This window comes from Sturnira hondurensis, unplaced genomic scaffold (genome assembly GCF_014824575.4).
Source record: "Sturnira hondurensis isolate 20B ecotype Veracruz unplaced genomic scaffold, ASM1482457v3 Scaffold0008723, whole genome shotgun sequence".
Lineage (NCBI taxonomy): Eukaryota > Metazoa > Chordata > Mammalia > Chiroptera > Phyllostomidae > Sturnira > Sturnira hondurensis.
This window is the reverse complement of record NW_028081354.1, coordinates 5,435,913-5,456,025: the sequence shown is the minus strand read 5'-3', so window position 1 is coordinate 5,456,025 and position 20,113 is coordinate 5,435,913. Positions and strand designations below refer to the sequence as shown.

At 54.7% G+C, this 20,113-nt stretch overlaps 3 protein-coding genes across 6 annotated transcripts in view; 1 reads left to right on the top strand and 2 right to left on the bottom strand.

Moving 5' to 3' along the window:
• Positions 1–1,411: 1,411 nt before the first annotated feature.
• UQCC5 (ubiquinol-cytochrome c reductase complex assembly factor 5) lies at positions 1,412–4,992 on the bottom strand. The gene is made up of 2 exons (XM_037055771.1): positions 4,672–4,992; positions 1,412–1,516 (listed from the first exon to the last, which is right to left on the bottom strand). The coding sequence occupies exons 1-2, from the start codon at positions 4,820–4,822 to the stop codon at positions 1,425–1,427; spliced, it is 243 nt and encodes an 80-aa protein (XP_036911666.1). The 5' UTR covers positions 4,823–4,992; the 3' UTR covers positions 1,412–1,424.
• A 2,848-nt stretch (positions 4,993–7,840) lies between these two features.
• On the top strand, positions 7,841–16,831 carry NT5DC2 (5'-nucleotidase domain containing 2). Its single transcript, XM_037055759.1, has 14 exons — positions 7,841–8,140; positions 12,010–12,194; positions 12,324–12,398; positions 12,651–12,706; positions 12,834–12,927; positions 13,128–13,256; positions 13,366–13,426; positions 13,505–13,607; positions 13,711–13,812; positions 14,009–14,090; positions 15,925–16,011; positions 16,095–16,235; positions 16,320–16,384; positions 16,480–16,831. Exons 1-14 carry the CDS (start codon positions 7,909–7,911, stop codon positions 16,739–16,741), a joined length of 1,674 nt encoding a protein of 557 aa, XP_036911654.1. The 5' UTR covers positions 7,841–7,908; the 3' UTR covers positions 16,742–16,831.
• STAB1 (stabilin 1) overlaps positions 16,716–20,113 on the bottom strand; it is a 30,311-nt gene continuing 26,913 nt past the window's right edge. For 3 of the 4 annotated variants that reach the window (XM_037055725.1, XM_037055727.1, XM_037055726.1), the window contains exons 56-69: positions 19,636–19,785; positions 19,444–19,548; positions 19,192–19,299; positions 18,916–19,109; positions 18,676–18,820; positions 18,463–18,596; positions 18,209–18,374; positions 18,015–18,124; positions 17,812–17,931; positions 17,583–17,732; positions 17,401–17,505; positions 17,176–17,322; positions 16,988–17,104; positions 16,716–16,908 (exon numbers count right to left, since the gene is read on the bottom strand). In XM_037055725.1, coding sequence (XP_036911620.1) covers positions 16,852–16,908; positions 16,988–17,104; positions 17,176–17,322; positions 17,401–17,505; positions 17,583–17,732; positions 17,812–17,931; positions 18,015–18,124; positions 18,209–18,374; positions 18,463–18,596; positions 18,676–18,820; positions 18,916–19,109; positions 19,192–19,299; positions 19,444–19,548; positions 19,636–19,785 — 1,808 coding nt within the window. In that variant the 3' untranslated portion in view covers positions 16,716–16,851. Of the gene's footprint in view, positions 16,909–16,987; positions 17,105–17,175; positions 17,323–17,400; positions 17,506–17,582; positions 17,733–17,811; positions 17,932–18,014; positions 18,125–18,208; positions 18,375–18,462; positions 18,597–18,675; positions 18,821–18,915; positions 19,110–19,191; positions 19,300–19,443; positions 19,549–19,635; positions 19,786–20,113 lie in introns of those variants that run through there. The other variant, XM_037055728.1, reaches the window with a different exon arrangement.

The window sequence follows — 20,113 nt, the reverse complement described above, 5'->3', positions numbered from 1 at the left end:
AAGAACCAAGCAATCAGGGCAGTGACTGATTGCAAATGGGCAAAGGAACTTTCTGAGATGAGAGTAGTTTCCTATTAACTAGATTTGAGTTTGCATTGGAACATTTACAATGACTGAATTTTGTGGTACAGGAATTGTACCTCAGTAGAGCTGTTTAAAAAGTATCTTTTGCTTATTAGGAAAAAAACTACCATTAGTAGAATCAGAAAACAAACTTTTCTATATATTTATTTTATATTATCACAAAATAATACTCAATACTTATTGAAGATCATTTTTTAAAGATACTTATTTAGTCCTGCTGGTGTGGCTCAGTGGATTGAGGGCCAACCTGCAAACCCAGAGGTTGCTGGTTCAATTCCCAGTTGGAGCACCTGGGTTGCAGGCCAAGTCCCCAGTAGGGGGCACTTGAGAGACAAGCACACATTGATGCTTCTCTCCCTTCCCCTCTGTCTGGAAATAAATTAATTTTAAAAATACTTGATTTGAGAGAGAAACATTTATTTGTTGTTCCACTTATTTATGCATCCATTGGTTGATTCTTGTGTGTGCCCTGACGGGGGATAGTACCTGCAACCTTGGCATATCAGGACAGTGCTCTAACCAACTGAGCTACTTGGCCAGGACCTGAAGGTCATTATTAACCTAATATGTACTTTACTAGTTATTCTAGGTAGGATGTTGGCTATTACATAATTATATTTTTCTTTTTGTAAGATCTGATTGTTGTATTCAACCATTAAAATGATACATCATCTTTTATGAAAGACTGTCCATTTTTAAAACTTTTTATACACCAGGATGAATTTCAGTAAATTACAGTAGCTGTCAAGTGTAAGAGATGATCAAAACAAATAAAAACTAATAGCTGTGGGAATTATAAATGTAAAGCTGCCTCTCTATGGCTAATATTTCACCTCTTATTGAAGGTAGTCAGAATCAAATTAACCTGACTCAGATCATGTCTCTGTATCAGATACAACTCTGGATCCCTTTCCTTGCCACATGTTACAGAAATGCCATTTCCTGGCAACTACCGAATGCAAATCCCTGACTGATTAAAATGTAGAGGACAAATTGCTGTAGTTCAGATAGACAACTGACAGAGATGTCACTTAAGTAGAAGACATAGGATGTAGTTTTCCAAGCAGGTTCAACTTCTCCAGTGCCAACCTTACAGACAGGTGAGTGCCATCCATAATCAGTGACTAGGAAAGGAGGAACTCACTGGAATGTTAGCAATGTGCTTTTTGGTGGTTGTTTAAATCACAGTTTACATTCTATGTTGTTTTGTATTAGTTTCAGGTGTATAGCACAGTGGTCGATCATACACTTCACAAAGTGCTCCCCCCCCACAAGAAAACGAATGTATTTTTTAATGAATGTATATTTTAAAAGAAGTTGAAACTAGTAAAATTTCATATTCACTTTATTGATTGCTGACGTTCAGTCTCTGATGCATCTTCCAGCCTTCTCTGATACTGTCTTTCTGACGCTTTTCTACGGTAGACGTCATCTGTATTCAACAAAAATTTTACTTAGATTTTTAAGAAACTGAGAAATTAAAAATACTCAGAGCTAAGTAATTTAACCAACAGTCTAGGTCAGTCACTGTATTTGAATCTCAATGGTAATGTTTAATTCAATGCCAAAATAAACAGTTTAAAGCATGAGTTAAATGAGGCTGTTATGGGAGTTCTGGACTTCAACAGCAGGTAAGAGTCTTCAAAAACAGGATCATGTCCTAGCACATATCTTGGCAGTGTTTTAAGATTTTAAGACTTCTCTTACTTCCTTATTCCCCACAATTTCTATTCTCTCTGAAATCATCCTTCCTAACTGAAACCTGGCCCTTAAAGGCACTTCCTGATCCATCCGTGGCTCTTCTGCTGCTCCCTGTCCCACACCCAGGAACTCACAGTGGGGAGCTGAGGGCTGTTTCCTTGTTCCCTGCTGCTGCTTTTCCAGACGACTGATTTACCACCCTCCTCCTCTGGGGCTTAGCCATTTGCCATCTTCTTGGCACTGGCACCTGCTCTCCATCACTCCCTTCCAATCACTGAAAAGAGCATCTAGCTCAGGCTCCTTGACCCTGTCCTGTGCCACTGTCCCAGGCAACACCACCTCCCACAGGGAGAGAGCACTAGCATCCTTCACCTCCCTGCCTCCTCCACACAACTTCCACCACCCGGCGGGGGTCTTCCTCTGCATAATAGCTTCATTCTTGCTGACCACAACCTCCAGTGCCTTTCTAGCCCTCTGCCCTTAGACCTTTACCAACTTCTTTCCCAGGCTGTTGGACTTCGAGGACCCCCTAAGCCCCCTCTGCTCTTCTTCCTGCCCTAACCAGCTGAAATTCCCTCAGATCAATGTCAGCTTCTTGACACACCTTCAAAACCCCAACTACAGAATAACCTAACTTCCTTCTCCACACCTCACTGTTTTGCTTTACACTGTGGGGCCAATGATGCGTCTGACTGGGTCCACTCTGATACCGGACAATCCTGTTTCCTCTGCCCAGACCCTGACCCTTTCTTAGCCACCCCCAAATGGCCATGAACTCTTTCTCACAGAGAAAAATCATCAGAAAAGAATTCTCCCAGCTAACTTCCAAGGGCTATTACAATTGCCATCCTGATCCCATTCTTTCCCACACTCCCAAGGGCCAAGGTATGTCCAGCCTCCCTCCACCCTCTCTTTCCTGATCAGATTTGCCTATCTTCAAGTCTCTCCCCTGGTAGGGGGAGAGGGGACACTTACCTCCCATTTGCAGTCAGCTTTCTGAAATGCCTGTCTTCTGCGATAAACCCTCCTGGTTCCCCAGCTTGCCTCTCAATCACCCTTAAAATGTTGGCATTTGACTGGCTTTCATCCCTGTCTGCTTGTGAATGACCCCAAAACCCAAATCCATGGCCCAAATCTGCCTCCTCAGCTTCAGATCTGTATAATCGTCTCCACTTCCAAACTGTCAGCACATCCAAATGGAGCCCGGGATTGTCCTACCTGTGTTCCCCCTGGCCCGGCTATCCTACCACTTGAAGCCTCCAATCCTTGTCTCCTGAGTCCACTCCATCGCTGAGCCCTGTCAGGACTACCTCTTGGGTGTCTCTCAACTCCATCATTTCTTGGCATCCCTTCTGTCCCCACCAAAGGCCAGGCCACCATCTCAAACCCGAGCAAACACACTGCCTAAGTGTTCCTGCCGGCCTCCTCTCCACGAGAAGCCATTCCCTGTGTTAATCCACTGCTGCTTAAAACCCTTCAATCCTTTGGGTTACATCCTTGGTTCTCCAGTCCCTTTTTGTACCTGCCCAGGCACCTTTCTAACCACTTCATCCCCCGCTCTGCTCACCCGTTTCAGTCCCTCAAACAGCATACTTTCACACCCACACCCCCATGTCTGCTCTCACCACTGGCATGAGGCACTTTCAACTTCACAAACATTCCCCTCATCTGACTGATACCCACTCAATCTTCAGGGCCTACCTGACATGGTCACTCCTGGAAGCCTTCCCTGCACCATCTAGTCCAATTGAAGTGCCTCACCCAAGACTCCCATGTTACCCCCACTTTCTCCTCAGACCAATGGCCACACTCAGTAGTAACTGTCTTCACGATCTGTCACTCCTGTTAAGAGTTCTGGGGTGGAGGACCCTCTGCCTTGTTCATTATATCCTCTCATCAGTGCTCATTAAAAATTGATAAATGGATGAGCCTGGCTGGTGTGGCTCAGTGGATTGAGAGCCAGCCTGCAAACCAAAAGGTCACTGGTTTGATTCCCTGTCAGGCCACACACATGCCTGGGTTGCAGACCAAGTCCCCAGTTAGGGTGTACGAGAGACAACCGGTCGATGTATATCTCATGATCAATGTTTCTCTCACACATTGATGTTTTTCTCCCTCTCTACTTACCTTCCTCTCTCTCTAAAAACAAATAAAATATTTTTAAAAGTTGATGACTGGATGAAGAGAAGGAATAAACATCTAAAGAGAGCACTAAAGTAACTTTTTTAATGAGGGTTGGTAATTCACAAGTGATACAGTGTTTCTGGAGGGACAAAGGCAGAAAGGGTCTAGGGATTGGGGAAGTCTTCCCAAAAGACAAACTAGCCTGCCCAGAGCTAGTGTTCAGCAAAAAAATGTCAGGCATTCTGTTCACAGTGCTGGGCCCTGGTGCCAATGACTCTGCCTGTAAAGACTGTGGTTAGCTAAATCGGGCAGACCAGCTCCCTCCAAGGGTCTGGACCGAAGAGTCCTAACAGGGAACTGGCCAGTTAACAGGAGTTTCCATGAATCCTCGGGATCCCACCCGCTGTGGATTCTACCGGGCAGGATTCTACCCTGCTGTGAGCAAGTCTGTTCCTTAGGCCCACTGTTCCCGGCAGGCTTGAGAGGAGGGTGTCCTGCGTGAAGTCATTTGCCCTCCCCTCAACGTGTAGGCAAGGTCGCCAAAGTGCCTTTGTTGCCCCGCCTACAAGAGAGACCGGGCGGGTCTCGAGGGCCGCCCAGTGAACGGAACCGCATTTGCCCTGTGGACCAGGCTAAAAGCAGTTCAGCGCTCTGAGTAGAATGAGTGGTCTGCAACTAGGAAAGAGTGTCCGCCAGAAAAACAGGTCCTATGCCGCCTCCTGCCTTCCTGCAATGAAACAAGGCTGCTGCATCCCTACTTACAGAAGGTCTCCTGGCCCACGCGCACTTTAATCATGATCCACTCCATCGTTCCTCCCAGGACAAAAAAGAAGGGCAGAAACCTGTAGACGCCGAATCGCTGCTTTCCGGGCACCCGCTGCAGAATCCGCCTCACCTGGGCCCTGGAAAACATGCCCGACCGAGGTCGTGGAAAGGAGTCCAGCAGTCCTTAGCCACAGGACTGAGGCGCCCGGGTGGAGCCGAGACGTCCCGCCCGTCCTACCCCGGTGGTGGGGCTTGCGGAGCGATCCCCGACCTGCCACAACGCCAGCAGAAGAGACCTTCAGGAGCAGCGAGCAGCTAGAGTAGCTCCACCAATCAGAGCACGGTAGGGCATTAGGATTCGCCAGTAGCAAGCGGTGGAGTGCGCGTGCTCCGTGAGGCCCAGCCCGGCTTGAAGGAGCTCGCGCACGCGCCTGGGCTGTGGAGGCCGGGCGGCGCAAGGGGGCGGGGCACCGACGTGGCGTCTGCCCCGCGGGGTACCGATGTCTCTCCTCTGTGCTGTTAGTTGCTGCGAGTTGGAAGCTGCCCCTCTTGCTCTGCCACCGCCATTTTTTTTCTTTCAGTCCGTCTAGAAGTGAGGACCCTCTCCGATGGACTAAACCTGTACTGCACTATAATACAAACTGCAATTACGCAACTCCTTGTATTTTTTTCGAGGTCGTGATTGGTGACTACATTTCTAAAAATAAGAATTTGATATGCCTTGTTTGAAAGCTGAACCTTACCATTTTTACAACAAAAGTCTAAGTAAGCATCTTGAGACAACCCTAAAATTAATGAAAGGTATCCTGTACGGGGCACTTACCGTTATGCAAGGACTTGTACATGCTTTTTATGCATCATCTCATTCACAATGATCACAAGAGCAAAATGATTTAAGAGCGTGGGCCTTATCAAACCACATCCCTCCTCCACATATATTCCCTTAGTCTGGGCCTCAATTGCTACACAATATGGGGACCTTCCTGTGATGCTGTTAGGATTTAGAGATAATAATAATAAAGTACTTAACACAATGTCTGAACTGTAGTAACTAATCAGTTAAGATTAGCCATAGCCCTGGCTGCTGTGGTTCAGTTAGTTGGAGCATTGGCCCATAACTGAAAGGCTGCAGGTTCCATTCGATTCTGGTCACAGCATATACCTAGGTTGCCATTTTGATCCCTGGTCAGGTGTTTATGATACCTGGTACCCATGCACCAACGCATACGGGAGGCAACCAATCCATGCTTCTCTCTTTCCCGTCCTCTCTAACAGTAGTGCAAAAATGTCCTTGAGTGAGGGTTTTTTTTAAAGGACTAGCCATAATATGATGGTGATGTATTGAGCCCTAGCTCTTCATATGTATCCCATAGCCTACTAAACCTTGCCTCTTTTTCATCATCTCCTTTTCTAATTAGAGAACTGAGAAGCAGAAATCTCACTTGAGAGCCTTCACTCTTGCTGAGTTGTGCTTGCTGATGTCTTTTTTAAAAAATGTTTTCTGCAACCTCTTTTTTTTAATAGTTTCTTTTAAGATTTTAATTTATTTATCTTTAGAGGAGAAGGGAAGGAGAGAAGGAGAGAAACATCAATGTATGGTTGCCACTTGTGTGTCCCCTGCTGGGAACTGGCCTGCAACCCAGGCATGTGCCCTGACTGGGAATCGAACCGTGATCGTGTGGTTCACAGGCCCACGCTCAATCCACTGAGCCACGTCAGCCAGGGCATGCTGATGTCTTTAATGAGCTGTCACTTCATTGTTTTTTAGAAGAAAGACAACTATTAGACAATCTAAGAAAATCAAACTAAGAACCAATAAGAGTTTGATGATGTTAACACAAAATCTACAAAAATGAGCTGGAAAATAATAGTGCAAGTATGGCCTCGGGAAATGGTCGTAAAGTCTGCAGCTGGGCAGCCATGCCCAAGATGCTGCTTTGATAACCTGCCTTCTGAGGCCATCACATCCTCAGGCTCACACACATCCACTTAGTGATCATTCTCATCTCTCTTGGTGACTCTGGAGCCAGATACCACAGTGCCCATCTCCTGGCCAGATGAATTTTACGTATGGCCAGTTCCCCAGTGCCCACCTAGCTCAGGCCTTCAGGTGGACACATCCACCCACCCACAGTCCCACCTCTGGGTCTCCACCCTGCATCAGCACCTGGCCCAGGATTTTGTACACTGTAGGTCTTCATCCAGGGTACAGTGGATACTCCAATGTCCCATACCCTTAGGAAACAAAGTGCCCAGATGGCCAGCTCCCCATTAACAGGGCTCCATGCGGGCTGCTTAGGCCTCCCCAGGGCCCAGTGCATGAACAGAAACACATGCGGACTCAGAAAATGGACCTGAAGAGAAGAAACAAAGGTGGAGAGTGGTTTAAAGCGTGAAATTAGAGTTTCGTTGGAAACTCGAGCGACGTTGCTTGAAGAGACAAAGGATGTCAAGAGAGGACCTGCACGGGGAAGCCAAGATTGGGGCGAGTCGGTGCAGCCATTTGCTAAGGTCAGAACCTCCTGGCCCACCGCACTAGAGTGCAAAGCCTAGTCGTCCGGTACAGAGTTAAAATGGATCACTTGGATGAGGTACAGGACGGGAGAGAGAGAAGACTGCCTCAGAGTCGGCGGCGCTGCGGGTCTCACCTTACGGGAGATGGCACCTGGGAGCGTGCAGCGAGGGCTCTTTATTCGCTGACCGAGTGGAATGGATCAGCTTCTGGTCTGCGGGCAGAGCTAGTCAAGGGCAGGAGGAGGGGAAAAGGACCCCCACGGTATGGCTGGGGGAGGGGCGGAGGAGCTATGGTCAGGAGGACTAGAGGTGGAGGAGGGGCGGAAAGACCCAGGCGAGGACTGGAAGAAAGTGGAATGGGAGCCGGGGTGAGCCCGCAGCGCCTTAGCCGTCTGGACCCTCGCCGGGACGGCCGTTCTTAGGCCCTCCGACCTCCTGAGAGCGGGACAGAAGGAGTCTCCATCGCCGCAGTAGCGACTGAAGGGGGCGCAGAGGACTCTGCCGCGGAGACTAGGGGGAGGGGGCTGGGGAGCCCTTTCAGCCCAGTCCCGGGACCTCCCGCCCCCCGGGCCAAGGGGCGCGCCCATTGGCCGACCGAGCCCCGGGCGCCGCGCCCATTGGCTAGCCGTGGTGAAGAGCACGCGGCCACCGTGGCGGGCTTGCAGTCGGAGGGTGGTGGACGGGCTGACCGGCTGAGGGCTCAGCGGGCGGCGCGCGGGCATGGTGGGTGCGGGGCTGCGGGCGGCCGCTCGGCGCTGGCTGCCGAGCCCAGGCCACGGTGGGCCGCGAGCCGCCTCGGCCTCGTCCTCCTGCTCTGGCTGCGGCCCCCCAGGTCCCGGCGCCCACTGCCCGGGCACTCCGCGCTCTGCGCCCGCCCTGGCACCCACCGGTGGCGCCGAGCTCAGCGCGCACCTGTGGGCTCGTTACCAAGACATGCGGAGACTGGTGCACGGTGGGTGAGCCCGAGTGGGACGGGCTCTAGGGGGGAGGTGTCCCGCAAGGCGACCGACGCGCGTCCAGACGGTGGACAGAGACCTAGCGCCAGGGCACCGCCCCCGAGCCGTCTGGGTGTCGCTCTTCGGGGGTAGAGCCCCAGTGGGGCTCGCTGAGGCTCCGAAGGCCAGACGGCTCTCCAGGGGAGATTCCTTTGGATTATGGGGGGGGGGGGGGTGGCCTCTGGGGACGCCCCGACGCCCGGAGTAGGCGAGCGAGAGGTTTGTTCCCTGGCTCCGTCTACAGGAACTCGGGGTTCCTGAAGCGGACGCCAGAATCTAGGGCTCCCGCTCTCTTTCCTCGGGGTCCGGACCTCCGTGAAGCCGCGGTGGAAACGCCCCCAGCCCCTTGTTCTCCTAGAGACCCTTAATTGGTGCGGTAATATCAGGGACAAAGCTAGCTAGCAGCACTGGCCAGAACAGACTCCTAAGGACTGGCCTACGTTGGAGGACTCCGACTAGATTTTCAAGACACCTCTCAATTACTATGCCCTGGAGGCAAGGAGCACTCTGACCTGGAGGGGAAGGAAAAGGGAGACCAAATTGCTCCAGCCCAGAAGGATTGCTGCATCCTTGGCCAAGGCATTCACTTAAACCTCTTATGGTCTGTCTCCCTCTGCAAAATGGGCTGCTGAGGAGGCCTAACGCCTCCTCTCAGAGGGGCCAGGCTGAGGCCCTACTTCTGCAGCAGACAGATGTGGTTTGGGTCTTGGCCCTATCACTCTCCAGCTTGGTAGTGTCCAGCAAGCCACACCTTCTCAGACCCTCAGTGTGTTAGAGCAGCAATTTTCAACTGGCGCTCAGCAATAATTTTTAAAGCATTTAATACCTGACTATTTAGTCCTGGGCACTGACCCCCTTTCCTTTAGATTGTCAAATGCCAACAGCCAACACAACAATAGCCACCTGTGTGAATGAATCAAGATTATACTTTTTTTTTTTTGGTGTGACCAACAAAAATATTTTTTGGTGTGCCACAGAATTTTAGTAGTTAGCTTATGTGTGCTGTGAGACAAAAAAGGTTGAAAATGGCTGTCGTAGAGTGTAAGACACAGTCCTGGGGCTTATGCTACAGGGTTGTGGAGATGACTCAGAAATACCCAGGCCTAGAAGGGTCGGGAAGCTTCCAGGGGGGAGGGGGTGGAGACTGACAGAGCTTTCATTGATGAGACAAAGTAGCTGGTCTGCAGCATCCCAGCTGACTGAACTGGGAACTCCATGCTAACTGTGGAAACCTGGGAGTGGGAGGTGGACTGGACTTCCCTCTTGAGGCGCTGAAGGCAAAATGGTTAAGACCCCTGAGGAATGATGATTTTGAAGCCTATGGGCCTGTCAGGATGTCACCACCCCACCCTCAGCAGAAAGGTCAGGCCTGGGATGCTGTTAAGGAGATATCTTTGCTTTGGACCTGGTTGAGACCCTCCATGGAGCGGCTTGAGAAGCCTACCTAGTAGGTGTTGGGGGGAGGGATCTAGTGAGCTCTATTGGGCTTTCTCTCTCAGGGCCCACATGGGTTTTCAGATATTCAAGAAGCCCCCCAAGCTCCTCTTGATGTGAAAGGGTCAAGGTTGTTTTCAGAATGCCAGGATGAGTACCAGAATGAGCCAGCCTTTCTGGACGCTTCTAACTCCAGCCAGACTAACCCCTTCCAGGGGGGAAATTCTGGGCATTAAGGTGTGCTTTGGGCTAACACCTTAAGGCAGAACTTTGCTAGGGAGACAGGCCTCAAGCCAGCCCCTACCCGCACCTCAGCAGAAGGCTAGGCTGAAGACAAGTGGGGTGGCCGGATTAAAATCTCACCTCCACTGCCTACTGTTGGATGGTTTGGAATAAGTGCCTTTACCTCCCTGAGCCCGTTTCTTCCTCTGTATGATAGAGGAATAAGTGTGACCACTTCGCAGGACTGGAGTAAGGACTGAACAAGATGAGCCTCTTAGGCACCTAGCAGCAGCTAGGAGGGGGGCACCTTCAAGTCAGTCTCATGGCTGTCATAGGGAGGGGTTGGCCTTGGTTGCTGAAGCTGGGGGCTAAGGAGGAGAAAGGACAGGCAGGGGCTGGGCATTGAGACCAGTGAACTTGGAAGGCCAGTGTGAGTAAGGTACGTTCTGTTCTCCTGACCCTGTGTACCACAACAGCCCTATAGAAGGATGTGAGACCTTGAGGCACCAGAGCTATGTTTTTTTCAGTCCAGAAGTGGGTTCAGGAGGCCAGGCCCTGTGGGCTGTTTCCTCATCCTGCTTTGTTCCTAGGAGAATTATCCATCCCTGGGAACATCCTCAAGGGCAGGGGTGAAAGCCTGGACTTGGCCAGAGCCAACCCCTCCCCTCCTGGGAACTACTGGATATTGCACCAAGAGTCACAGCTGGTACCCAGGGACTCAGGACTATTTGGCGGGGAGGTGGGGGGTGGGGGGGCAAAGCCCAGAATCATCTTGATCTCAGAGGCAGCTTCCTAAAAGGCTGAAGTCAGCTGTATCTCACGTGCATCCAAAGTGAGAAGTGTTTGCACCCAGGAATTGTCTTCAAAGCAGCTGCTCTGTGCTGAACCAGAGGAACCAGTCATACCTGTTCCCCCACCTAAACCCTGCACTTGGCTCCAAAAGAAAGGGGGTAGGAGCAGAGCCTGGGAGTTCATCAGCAAGGGTCTGCCTCTGAGCACAGGCTGCCAGGTCTGACTGCATGGCCAAGGGCTTCTGCTTGGAGAACATGACAGACTGTGGCTGAAACAGGAATTCCCTAGAGGCTTGGGCTTCACCCACAGGCTAGAGGTCTCAGGAACGGTGCCCCTGCTAGACAGTGCCCTATTCACCTTGTCCTTCCTGCTCCCTGCTCCCTGAGTGATGCAGAGAAACCCAGGACATGGAGGAGACGGGCTCCAGAGGTGCATTGCCCATTTAATCCTACATTTGCCACAGGTGCAGAGTGGGAAGCTGCATAGAGCACAAGCCGTCTGACCCTCTTAGTAATTCTGTAGGTTGGTACAGTTTTTATTCCCCCTTTAGAGACAAGGAAATAAGCCCAAAAGGTGAGGTGGCTTTCCAAAAGTCAAGGCCATGAAAAGGGAAAAGGAGAGCTTGGTCTGGTCTCTCTGACTTCAAAACCTATGCCCTTTCCCCACCCATCTCCCCAGCTGTAAAGATGAGGAAACTAAGGCAGAGAACCTGGCATCCCAGAGGCCGCTCTGCACAGTGTCCCACTCGGCCCCTGTGGAGCAGATGGGCTTAGAGCAGTTATGACTGCATCCTCAGAAGGGAGCAGCTTAGGTAATGGCCCAGGACCCGATGTCACACGTCCTGCCTGTCGTAATTAGCAATGTTCCCTGGCTAGAGACAGTAAATGTCATCATGTGGGCTGGCAGGCAGCTTAAATCCTATTAGGCCTTGCTTCTAAGGCTGGCAGGTGCTCAAGAGCTGGGAGCATGAGTGGCAGAGGGCCTACCCAATACCGCCCACTTCATTAATGTTCCTAAGCCCAACCACAGCTTCAGACAAAGAGGAAGGGGTCAGTACATAGCCATGTGGCCGATGGGGCTTATGAGAGCCTGGAGGAGACACAGGCTTGGTGCACCTGGTAGGCTGCAAGTGATGGTGTAGCCCAGAACCCCGCAGGTCATGCCAGCCATTGCCAGCCCTGCCTAACCCCAACCATGTGACCCCGGGCAGATGACTTTTTTCTGAGCCTCTGCAGTTTGACTACATGAAGCATTGGGCTAAGAGTACCCACACTAGGGTGTTTTGTGAGGCTCCCAGGGCTGGGCACCTGGAAAGTGCTCAGCAGCCATTTGTTGCTTCTGTGATCATCACCCTCACACTTGAATCTCCTTCCTGTAGATCTCCTGCCCCCTGAGGTGTGCAGTCTCCTGAACCCAGCAGCCATCTATGCCAACAATGAGATCAGCCTGCATGATGTCGAGGTCTATGGCTTCGACTATGACTACACACTGGCCCAGTATGCAGACTCACTGCACCCAGAGATCTTCAGTGCTGCACGCGACATCCTGATTGAGCACTACAAGGTGAGGCTAGCCAGACAGGGTTCCTAGGCCCTGAGGGGCAGATGACTGAATTGATCCCTTGAGGCAGCTGCCCAGCCAGCAGGTGTGGCAGTGCACCTGGTTCAGGCCTGGTCTGCTTTCCCCCAACAGTACCCAGAGGGTATTCGGAAGTACGACTACAACCCCAGCTTTGCCATCCGTGGCCTCCACTATGACATTCAGAAGGTGAGTGTCTAGACCACTGACTCCCCCTGACCCCTTCTTACTGGTTGTGTATCAGCCTCTTTCTCAGTCCCCCATCACCAGTGGAGCAGTCTCCTCTCTCACCCTTGGCCTCTTAGCTGTAGCTTCTTGGCATGTGGATGATCCCCTAGATGCCCCCCATTTGGGGCTTCGGGATTGGAAGGTGGAAGAGGCTGCTCACGGTTGATGGCAGCCCCTTCCTCACTGCCCATCCCGCTCCCCTCGTGCCCCCAGAGCCTTCTGATGAAGATTGATGCCTTCCATTATGTGCAGCTGGGAACAGCCTACAGGTCAGTGCTGACCCTGCCCTGACCCCACTGTAGTCCACTTCTCCGGGTCACCCCTCTCTTCCCCACCCTGCGCTTCAGCCTACGCTCAGGAACACTTTGGACTGATGACATCTGTGTGCCCATGCAGGGGCCTGCAGCCTGTGCCGGATGAGGAGGTGATCGACCTGTATGGGGGAACCCAGCACATCCCACTGTACCAAATGAGTGGCTTCTATGGCAAGGTACGCACTCTGCTATTGCCCAGGGCAGCCCACTCTGATCTCACTGTGGGTACTGGCCCCCTGGGAGGCCGTGACCACACCTCTGCACAGGCTGCACCCCTCCACCAGTGTCCCAAAGCAGATGGATTCAGAGCCACCGGCCTCTAGAGCTGGGGTTTGTGGGGCTAGAAGGGTTGCTGAAGCAGTCACCCCCTCCCCAGGGTCCCTCCATCAAGCAGTTCATGGACATCTTCTCACTGCCGGAGATGGCACTGCTGTCCTGCGTGGTGGATCACTTCTTGGGCCACGGCCTGGAGTTTGACCAAGCACATCTCTACAAGGACGTAACGGTGAGGGTGCTGGGCCCGCTTAGGGTGGCAGGGAAGGGGAAGTCCAGCCACATCAGGCCAGGCCCTCCTGGTTCCCACTGCACCCTCACTGTCCCTCCACTGCCCTCAGGATGCCATTCGAGACGTGCACGTGAAGGGCCTTATGTACCAGTGGATCGAGCGGGACATGGGTAAGGGTGGACAGTAGCTACCTCGGCCTGCCGGGCAGGATACAGGGCTGGCTCTCACCAATACATCTCCCCCATCAGAGAAGTACATCCTGAGAGGGGAGGAGACGTATGCTGTCCTGAGCCGCCTGGTGGACCACGGGAAACAGCTGTTCCTCATCACCAACAGTCCTTTCCGTTTCGTGTGAGCCCCCCCACCGTGGGAGGAAGGAGCCGGGTGGGAGCCAGGTAGGGGCAGGCTGGCCCCCTCAGACCACCTGTCCTACCTCTGCCCCCTCTCTCCCCAGGGACAAGGGGATGCGGCACATGGTGGGTCCTGACTGGCGCCAGCTCTTTGATGTGGTCATCGTCCAGGCAGACAAGCCCAGCTTCTTCACTGACCCCCGCAAGTACGGGCCTGGCAAGGGCCGTGGGGCCAGGGGGTGGAGAATAGCCTTTGCTCACTGCCCTGTGTGCTTCGGGTGGGGGTGCCCCCTTTCTGGCATGTGTCCCACGTGAGCAGGTGGGCCTTTGCAGAGTGGGATGGTACCCAGTTCATGGTCTTGGCTACAGGCTGGAAATCAAGTCCTTTACCCCCCACCCTAGGCCTTTCAGAAAACTTGACGAGAAGGGGTCGCTTCATTGGGACCGTATCACTCGCCTGGAAAAGGGCAAGATCTATCGGCAGGTGAGGGCCATCTGGGTGGGATTAGCGCCTGAGCAGGTGAGGGGGCAGCACACAGGGCTAACCAAAGCCCCAGGGGCGGCAGCACGCCTCCAGTGCACATCTGCCGCGGGTCTGTTCCCTCGGGCCGTGGGCCAGTGTCTGGAGCGCCAGGCAAGGGCACAGGCCCAGGCAGTGTCGAGGACTTGGCTTGTGGGTCAGGTTGCCTGCATCTGAATCCTAATCCTACTCCTGGTTGGCAGGGGGAGCCTTGTCGAATTACTTAAAAGAGATAAATAACTTGAGTTGTGTCAGGGCCCTCGACTGGCTGGGCATTCACTAAGTGTCCGATAAATGGCAGTTACTACTTGAGGGTGAGCACTGCTGCAGCCAGACAAGCCTGTCTGGGGCCCCGGAGCTGGGCTGGGCGGCTGGCGGGGGTGGCTCACGGGCCTCCAAGGAGACCTCTTCTGCTGGCTCGCTCGGAAGATGAGAAGGGGCATGGTGGGCGGTTGCAGAGGTGGCTTTCAGCTAGAGGTGATTAGGCATTTAGCTCTGGACGGAATGCGGAAATCCTGGCTGAGCTGGTGAGCAAGGCATCTGGGGGGTAGGGGATCCAGAAGTGGGGGGAGGGAGGAAGCCAGCAGCTGGGCCAGCGGCTCAGCCACAGGGAGCAGCCTCAAGGTACCCCGTTGGGAGGCCTGCCCTGCAGGCAGTGCTTCCCCCCCTGTACACTGCTCTGTCATCCACCCTGCTGCCCCCCGAGGGCACAGACTCTTTCTCTTAGCTCTGAGGGTCACATTCTCCCTTGTCCTAGCGTCTTGCCTGAGCCTGAGGAGGGTCATGCACCTTTGTGGGGAGCATGTGACTTTCTTTGGCAGCTTTCAGATTTTCATTTATGCCTGATAATCTGAAGGGGGTGTGTGTGTGTGTTTTTGATCTCACTTGGTTCTTATCTGTCTTTGCTCTCCCCCCTTCTCCCCTCCCTTTCTGTGTCTCCTGTTGCTGGAACCTCATACTCCGTCCTTCCTGACTCAGCACCTGCACCTCAAGAATCTTTTGGTTCGTTCAGGGCACATCCACTCTGCCCGTCATAACCTCCCTCTTCTGCAGGGTTCCCTGAACCTCAGCCTCTCCACCTGACCTAATTTCAACAATGAAGTCTCATGGCCCCCTGTGCCCCCATGGCTTTCATCTCCCTGGGCCTCTTGTGCACAGACTGCTGTAGTAACTCCTTTTTTGTTGGATAGCAATTCTCTCCTGGGGCGTGGGCTCCTGACCCGAGGCTGCTACACCTACTGCTCTGAAACCAACCCACCCCCAACTGTGCCCCCGGGTTTCTGCTTCCTGGGAGCTTCCTCTGTTGCCTTTGAGCCTGGCTGAGTGGGTTTTTTTTTTTCCTCCAGCTTTGGAGCAGGAAAGGCAAATCACCTCACAGTGAGGTCTGCCATTGGTCTGTTGGGTCCCTCTGGGCTCAGGCCAGGGAGGTCAGGAGGACCTCAGGGCCACGGGGTCGCTGCTGCAATTTGTTTTCCACAAAGAGTGGACTCGGTTCCTAGCTTGGGGTGTGTATGAGCACACACAGGGAGGGGAGACCCTAGAGGCACAGGGCACCGTGCCAGGCCTACAGGAGACCGTCCTGCAGCAGGCAGACCCCCTTTCTGAGTGTGAGGCAGAGGTAGCAAGGGCCAGACCCCAGAGGGGACAGTAAGGCCACGGGAAAGGGCAGCCAGCATCCGGCTGAAAAGGCCTCTCTCTGGGAATTGGGGAGAATGGGTAGGGAGCCAGGCACGCTTCTGGCAGCATGGGAACCCCTTGGGCACATGGGGCTCAGCGGTGCTCCCCCGCCTCCTCCCAGGGAAACCTGTTTGACTTCCTGCGTCTGACAGAATGGCGCGGCCCCCGTGTGCTCTACTTTGGAGACCACCTCTACAGTGACCTGGCGGTGAGCGAGCATAAGACTGGGCCATGGGGGGCGAAGGGGGACCCCAGCTGGTGCTGAGCCTTGTCCCCCACCCTGCCCACCAGGACCTCATGCTGCGGCATGGCTGGCGCACAGGGGCCATCATCCCCGAGCTGGAGCGCGAGATCCGCATCATCAACACAGAGCAGTACATGCACTCACTGACGTGGCAGCAGGCGCTCACGGGGCTGCTGGAGCGCATGCAGGTGCGGGGCTGGCCAGGATGTCCCCAGGGAGGGGCCGGGCACCACCTGGGCACGCACATCCAGAGCACACCTTCTTCCCCCCAGACCTACCAGGATGCCGAGTCACGGCAGGTGCTGGCTGCCTGGATGAAGGAGCGGCAGGAGTTGAGGTGAGCAGTGTGAGGCGAGGGCAGGAGTTCCCCCTCCTGCCCCTTCCTGCCCCTTCCTGTGTGGCCCCTCACGTGCCCCACGTCTCCCTCCCCAGGTGTATCACCAAGGCCCTGTTCAACGCACAGTTTGGGAGCATCTTCCGCACCTTCCACAACCCCACCTACTTCTCGAGGCGCCTTGTGCGCTTCTCCGACCTGTACATGGCATCCCTCAGCTGCCTGCTCAACTACCGAGTGGACTTCACCTTCTACCCACGCCGCACACCCTTGCAACACGAGGCACCGCTCTGGATGGACCAGCTCTGCACCGGCTGCATGAAGACCCCCTTCCTTAGTGACATGGCCCACATCCGCTGAGGGTACCTTTATTGTCCAGAACAGGCCCCAGTCCCTCCTGCCCCATCCACTCTGGGCGTTTGTCCAAATGAGCAATAAAGTGGTCCTCCCTTCCTTCTGTCTTTGATGTGTCATTTGGCTGCAAGGATCCTCTGGGTGTCAGGGAAGTCCTCCTCCAGGAGGGAGTCCTGCAGGGAGGACCATGTGTGGCTGGGTTGAGACCAGGCCGAGGACCCACTTCCACATTCCCCCACCCCCTGCACTCACATCAAAGGGCTCACAAAAGGCATCCTGAGTGCCAAAGACTGGGTTGGGGACAGAGACCAGGGTTGGGCTGGTCCCTTCCTGCCACGGGGAGAAGTCATCATCTGCATCATCTTCTGCCTGAGACGACAGGTGCATGGTGAGGGGCCTTGAGGATGATCTGCAGACACCAACCCCCAACCCAGCCCTACCTGGAAGACAGAGAAGCCGAAGCCCGTGGCCTTGCTGCGAGCTCGGAGGTACACGGCTCCAGCCACCAGACCCAGCAGTGCTCCAGCGGCTACCACACCTCCCACACCAGCTGCCACGGGTGGGGCCTCAGGTGCCACCACTGACCCCTGCAAACAACATCAAGGACTAGTCAGGCCACCTCCTTGCCCCTTGTAGCTCTGCCTGCCTCCCCATCATCCACTCACATGTTGTGGGGGTGCCAGGAGGGGGCTGGCCAGAGCATGGATGATGCCATTGAAGGCCATGATGTCCCACACGACGACATGGCTAACCACAACTGTCCACGGAGCCTGTGGAGAAACCAGAGTCAGGCCCAGTGGGTGAATGGGGGCGAGGGTCAGTGGGGAGGGGCAACGGCCAGGCCTACCACAGGGGCTTGAGAACTGTTGTCAGGGCCCACATCACTGAAGACAAGGCTGAGGCCCAAGTGGGAAGGGAACGAGGTCCTGTGGCTGGCATTGGCACTGAGGAAGGTAGTGTTGGAGGCATGCAGTTCCAGGTCGGGGCCACTCAGTGTCTGTAGGGAAAGCAAAGTCTTCTCAGCCTGTTGGCCTGGGCCAGCCAGGGGGCAGCAGGCCATACCCACTGCTGGTTACCATGTTGTTCACAAAGCCTTCATTGACAGGGACAAAGAGTGTCTTGTAGGTGAGCTCATCGTCCAGGAAGACCAGAAAGTCAAGACCTCGAGGAGTGGCGTTAGCGTAGTCCAGCAGCATCTGGGAAGGTGGGAAGGCAGGGCAGTGAGCAGGCTCCCTCCCCAGAGATCCCACCCACCCTGCACCCTTGGGCCCCTGCACACCCCATAGAAGATGGAGAAGTTGGCTGTGGCAGCCAGTACATCAAGCAGCTTCCCATTGCACGTGCTGGTCCCATCACCCACGAAGCCATCACGGCATCGGCAAGCCACATCTGCAGAAAAGGGGGTTCAGTGGTTTGGCGGGTCAGTGGGAAGGGGTAGAGCCGGAGAGTGAGGCATGTTGGGGGTGGCTGCACCTTGCATACGGTAGCAATAGGCATCCCAGCGCTGTGACAGGTTCTTCTGGGTGCCCAGGCTGACCACGCCCACCTGACCAGCACCACAGTCTGCCTCAGGGAAAACGACGGGGTGGGCAGCTGAGCCGTTGGCCAGCCAGCCCACAAGGCACCGGTGGAAGCCCAGCTGTAGGAGCAGGAGAGGATGTTGAGACCCAAGGCCCAAGTCAAGGGGTTCCCACAGGCTTGGCTCCAGGTTTCTGGGCCCCACACACCTGCTGGGCAGCAGAGAGCTGAGGAAGAGAAGCAAGGACAGCTCCCTGGGCCCCGCACGCTGCCTCAGCCTCTGAGAAGTTCAGACCGTAAACGCCACTGGTGGCCTGGAGATGGAAGACACCAGCCCGTTTCTCTGCAAAAAGGAGGGATGCACAGTCACTTGGGGACACTGAGGTAAGGCACAGGCACTGGGACCAGGCAGGGAAGCGCACCCTGGAAGTGTAGGTCGGTGCACACGGCGTCCACATGACATGGTGGGGGCTGGCTCAGGCAGCGGTCCACTGGAGGCTCGGGCTCCTCCAGGCAATGCAGCCCATCACCCACATAGCCAGCATGGCACACACAGCGCCGTGTATTCTGGGGCAAAAGAGCAGGTGGGCACCCTTCAGTGACTGGGGGGATCCACTTTGTGGGACCTCCCCACCCAGCTGCTTGGCTCTCCTCCTGCTCACTGGGCCGGTGCTCAGGCAGTCAGCATGCTCACTGCAGCCCCCTCGGCGGCCATCTTCACAGGGGTTGCGGGCCCGGCAGGTCCAGCCATCACCCTCGTAGTCTGGTAGGCAGGCACAGGTGACCACAGTGCCTACCTGGCTGCAGTTGGCATGCTCACTGCAGCCGCCATGCTCATTCTGGCACAGGTCCGCCACTGGGGCGGGGAGAGAGTGGTTGGACCAGGTGACAGGAGGGGAATGGGGTCTTCCACCTCATGTCCTCACCCACCGGCTCACCTGTACACGTGCGGCCATCCCCTTCATAGCCCAGGTTGCATTCACAGCTGTTGCCTGTGCGGCACACTGCCTGGGGTGCACAGGCTGGGGCACACACGGGTCGCAGCTCTGCCCCCCACATATCAAGATTAGTAGCTGCCCTCTGGGATGCCCCCAGATCCCCTCCCACCCACCCTCAGCACCTCCACCTGACAAACAGGTAGGGCACGCACTGGTGTGTGCAGGGTGAGCGTGAGCTCAAGGGTCACTCACCCAGCTGCACCTCACAGCGTGGCCCAGTCCAGCCCTCCTCACAGAGGCAGGAGCCAGAGCCCCCAAGGCCCTCATCACAGTGGCCATGAGAGGTGCAGCGACAGGCTACAGAAAGGGACAAATGGGAGGATGGAGTTGGCACGTGGGCCAAGGGAGGCAGGGGGCAGGGCTGGGTGGGGTACAATGATTCACCTTGACAATGGGGCCCAAAAAACCCTGGGGCACAGAGTTCACATGCTGTGCCAGCAAAGCCTGGATGGCACAAACACCGCCCGTTGCCGCTCATGCCGTCTATGCACACACCATGGTCACTACAGGGGTGGCTGGCACCCCCAGGGCACGCTAGGAGGTAGGGTAAGAGAAGTGAAGTTGGTCCAGGGGCTCTCAGCAGGGCCCCCCCCCTCACAGGCACCCCCTCTTCTAGAAGCAGCAACACCCCCCAGTTCCCCATGCTGCTGAGAACCCTGTAGATCCCCGTGCTCTGGAGAACACCCAGATTCCACCACACCAGGTTCTGTACCATCTACACACGCATCCCACCCCTTAGAGCACTCTGTCCTAGCAAATTTCACCCCCGCCCCAGACTGCCCAGCCCCTGCCCACCCAAGACCTCTCAGAAACAATAGCCAGAGCTGTGCCCACAGTGGCCAGAGGAGCCAGTCAGCAGTGT

What these genes read in the sequence shown, in the direction of transcription:
- UQCC5 (XM_037055771.1), bottom strand. Translation starts at nt 4,822, where the DNA reads ATGTTTTCCAGGGCCCAGGTGAGGCGGATTCTGCAGCGGGTGCCCGGA. An exon ending in CGTGGGCCAGGAGACCTTCT is followed by an intron (nt 1,517 to 4,671) that starts GTAAGTAGGGAT and finishes TGTTGAATACAG; the next exon opens with ATGACGTCTACCGTAGAAAA.
- NT5DC2 (XM_037055759.1), top strand. Translation starts at nt 7,909, where the DNA reads ATGGTGGGTGCGGGGCTGCGGGCGGCCGCTCGGCGCTGGCTGCCGAGC. An exon ending in CATGCGGAGACTGGTGCACG is followed by an intron (nt 8,141 to 12,009) that starts GTGGGTGAGCCC and finishes TCCTTCCTGTAG; the next exon opens with ATCTCCTGCCCCCTGAGGTG. An exon ending in AACAGTCCTTTCCGTTTCGT is followed by an intron (nt 13,608 to 13,710) that starts GTGAGCCCCCCC and finishes CTCTCTCCCCAG; the next exon opens with GGACAAGGGGATGCGGCACA.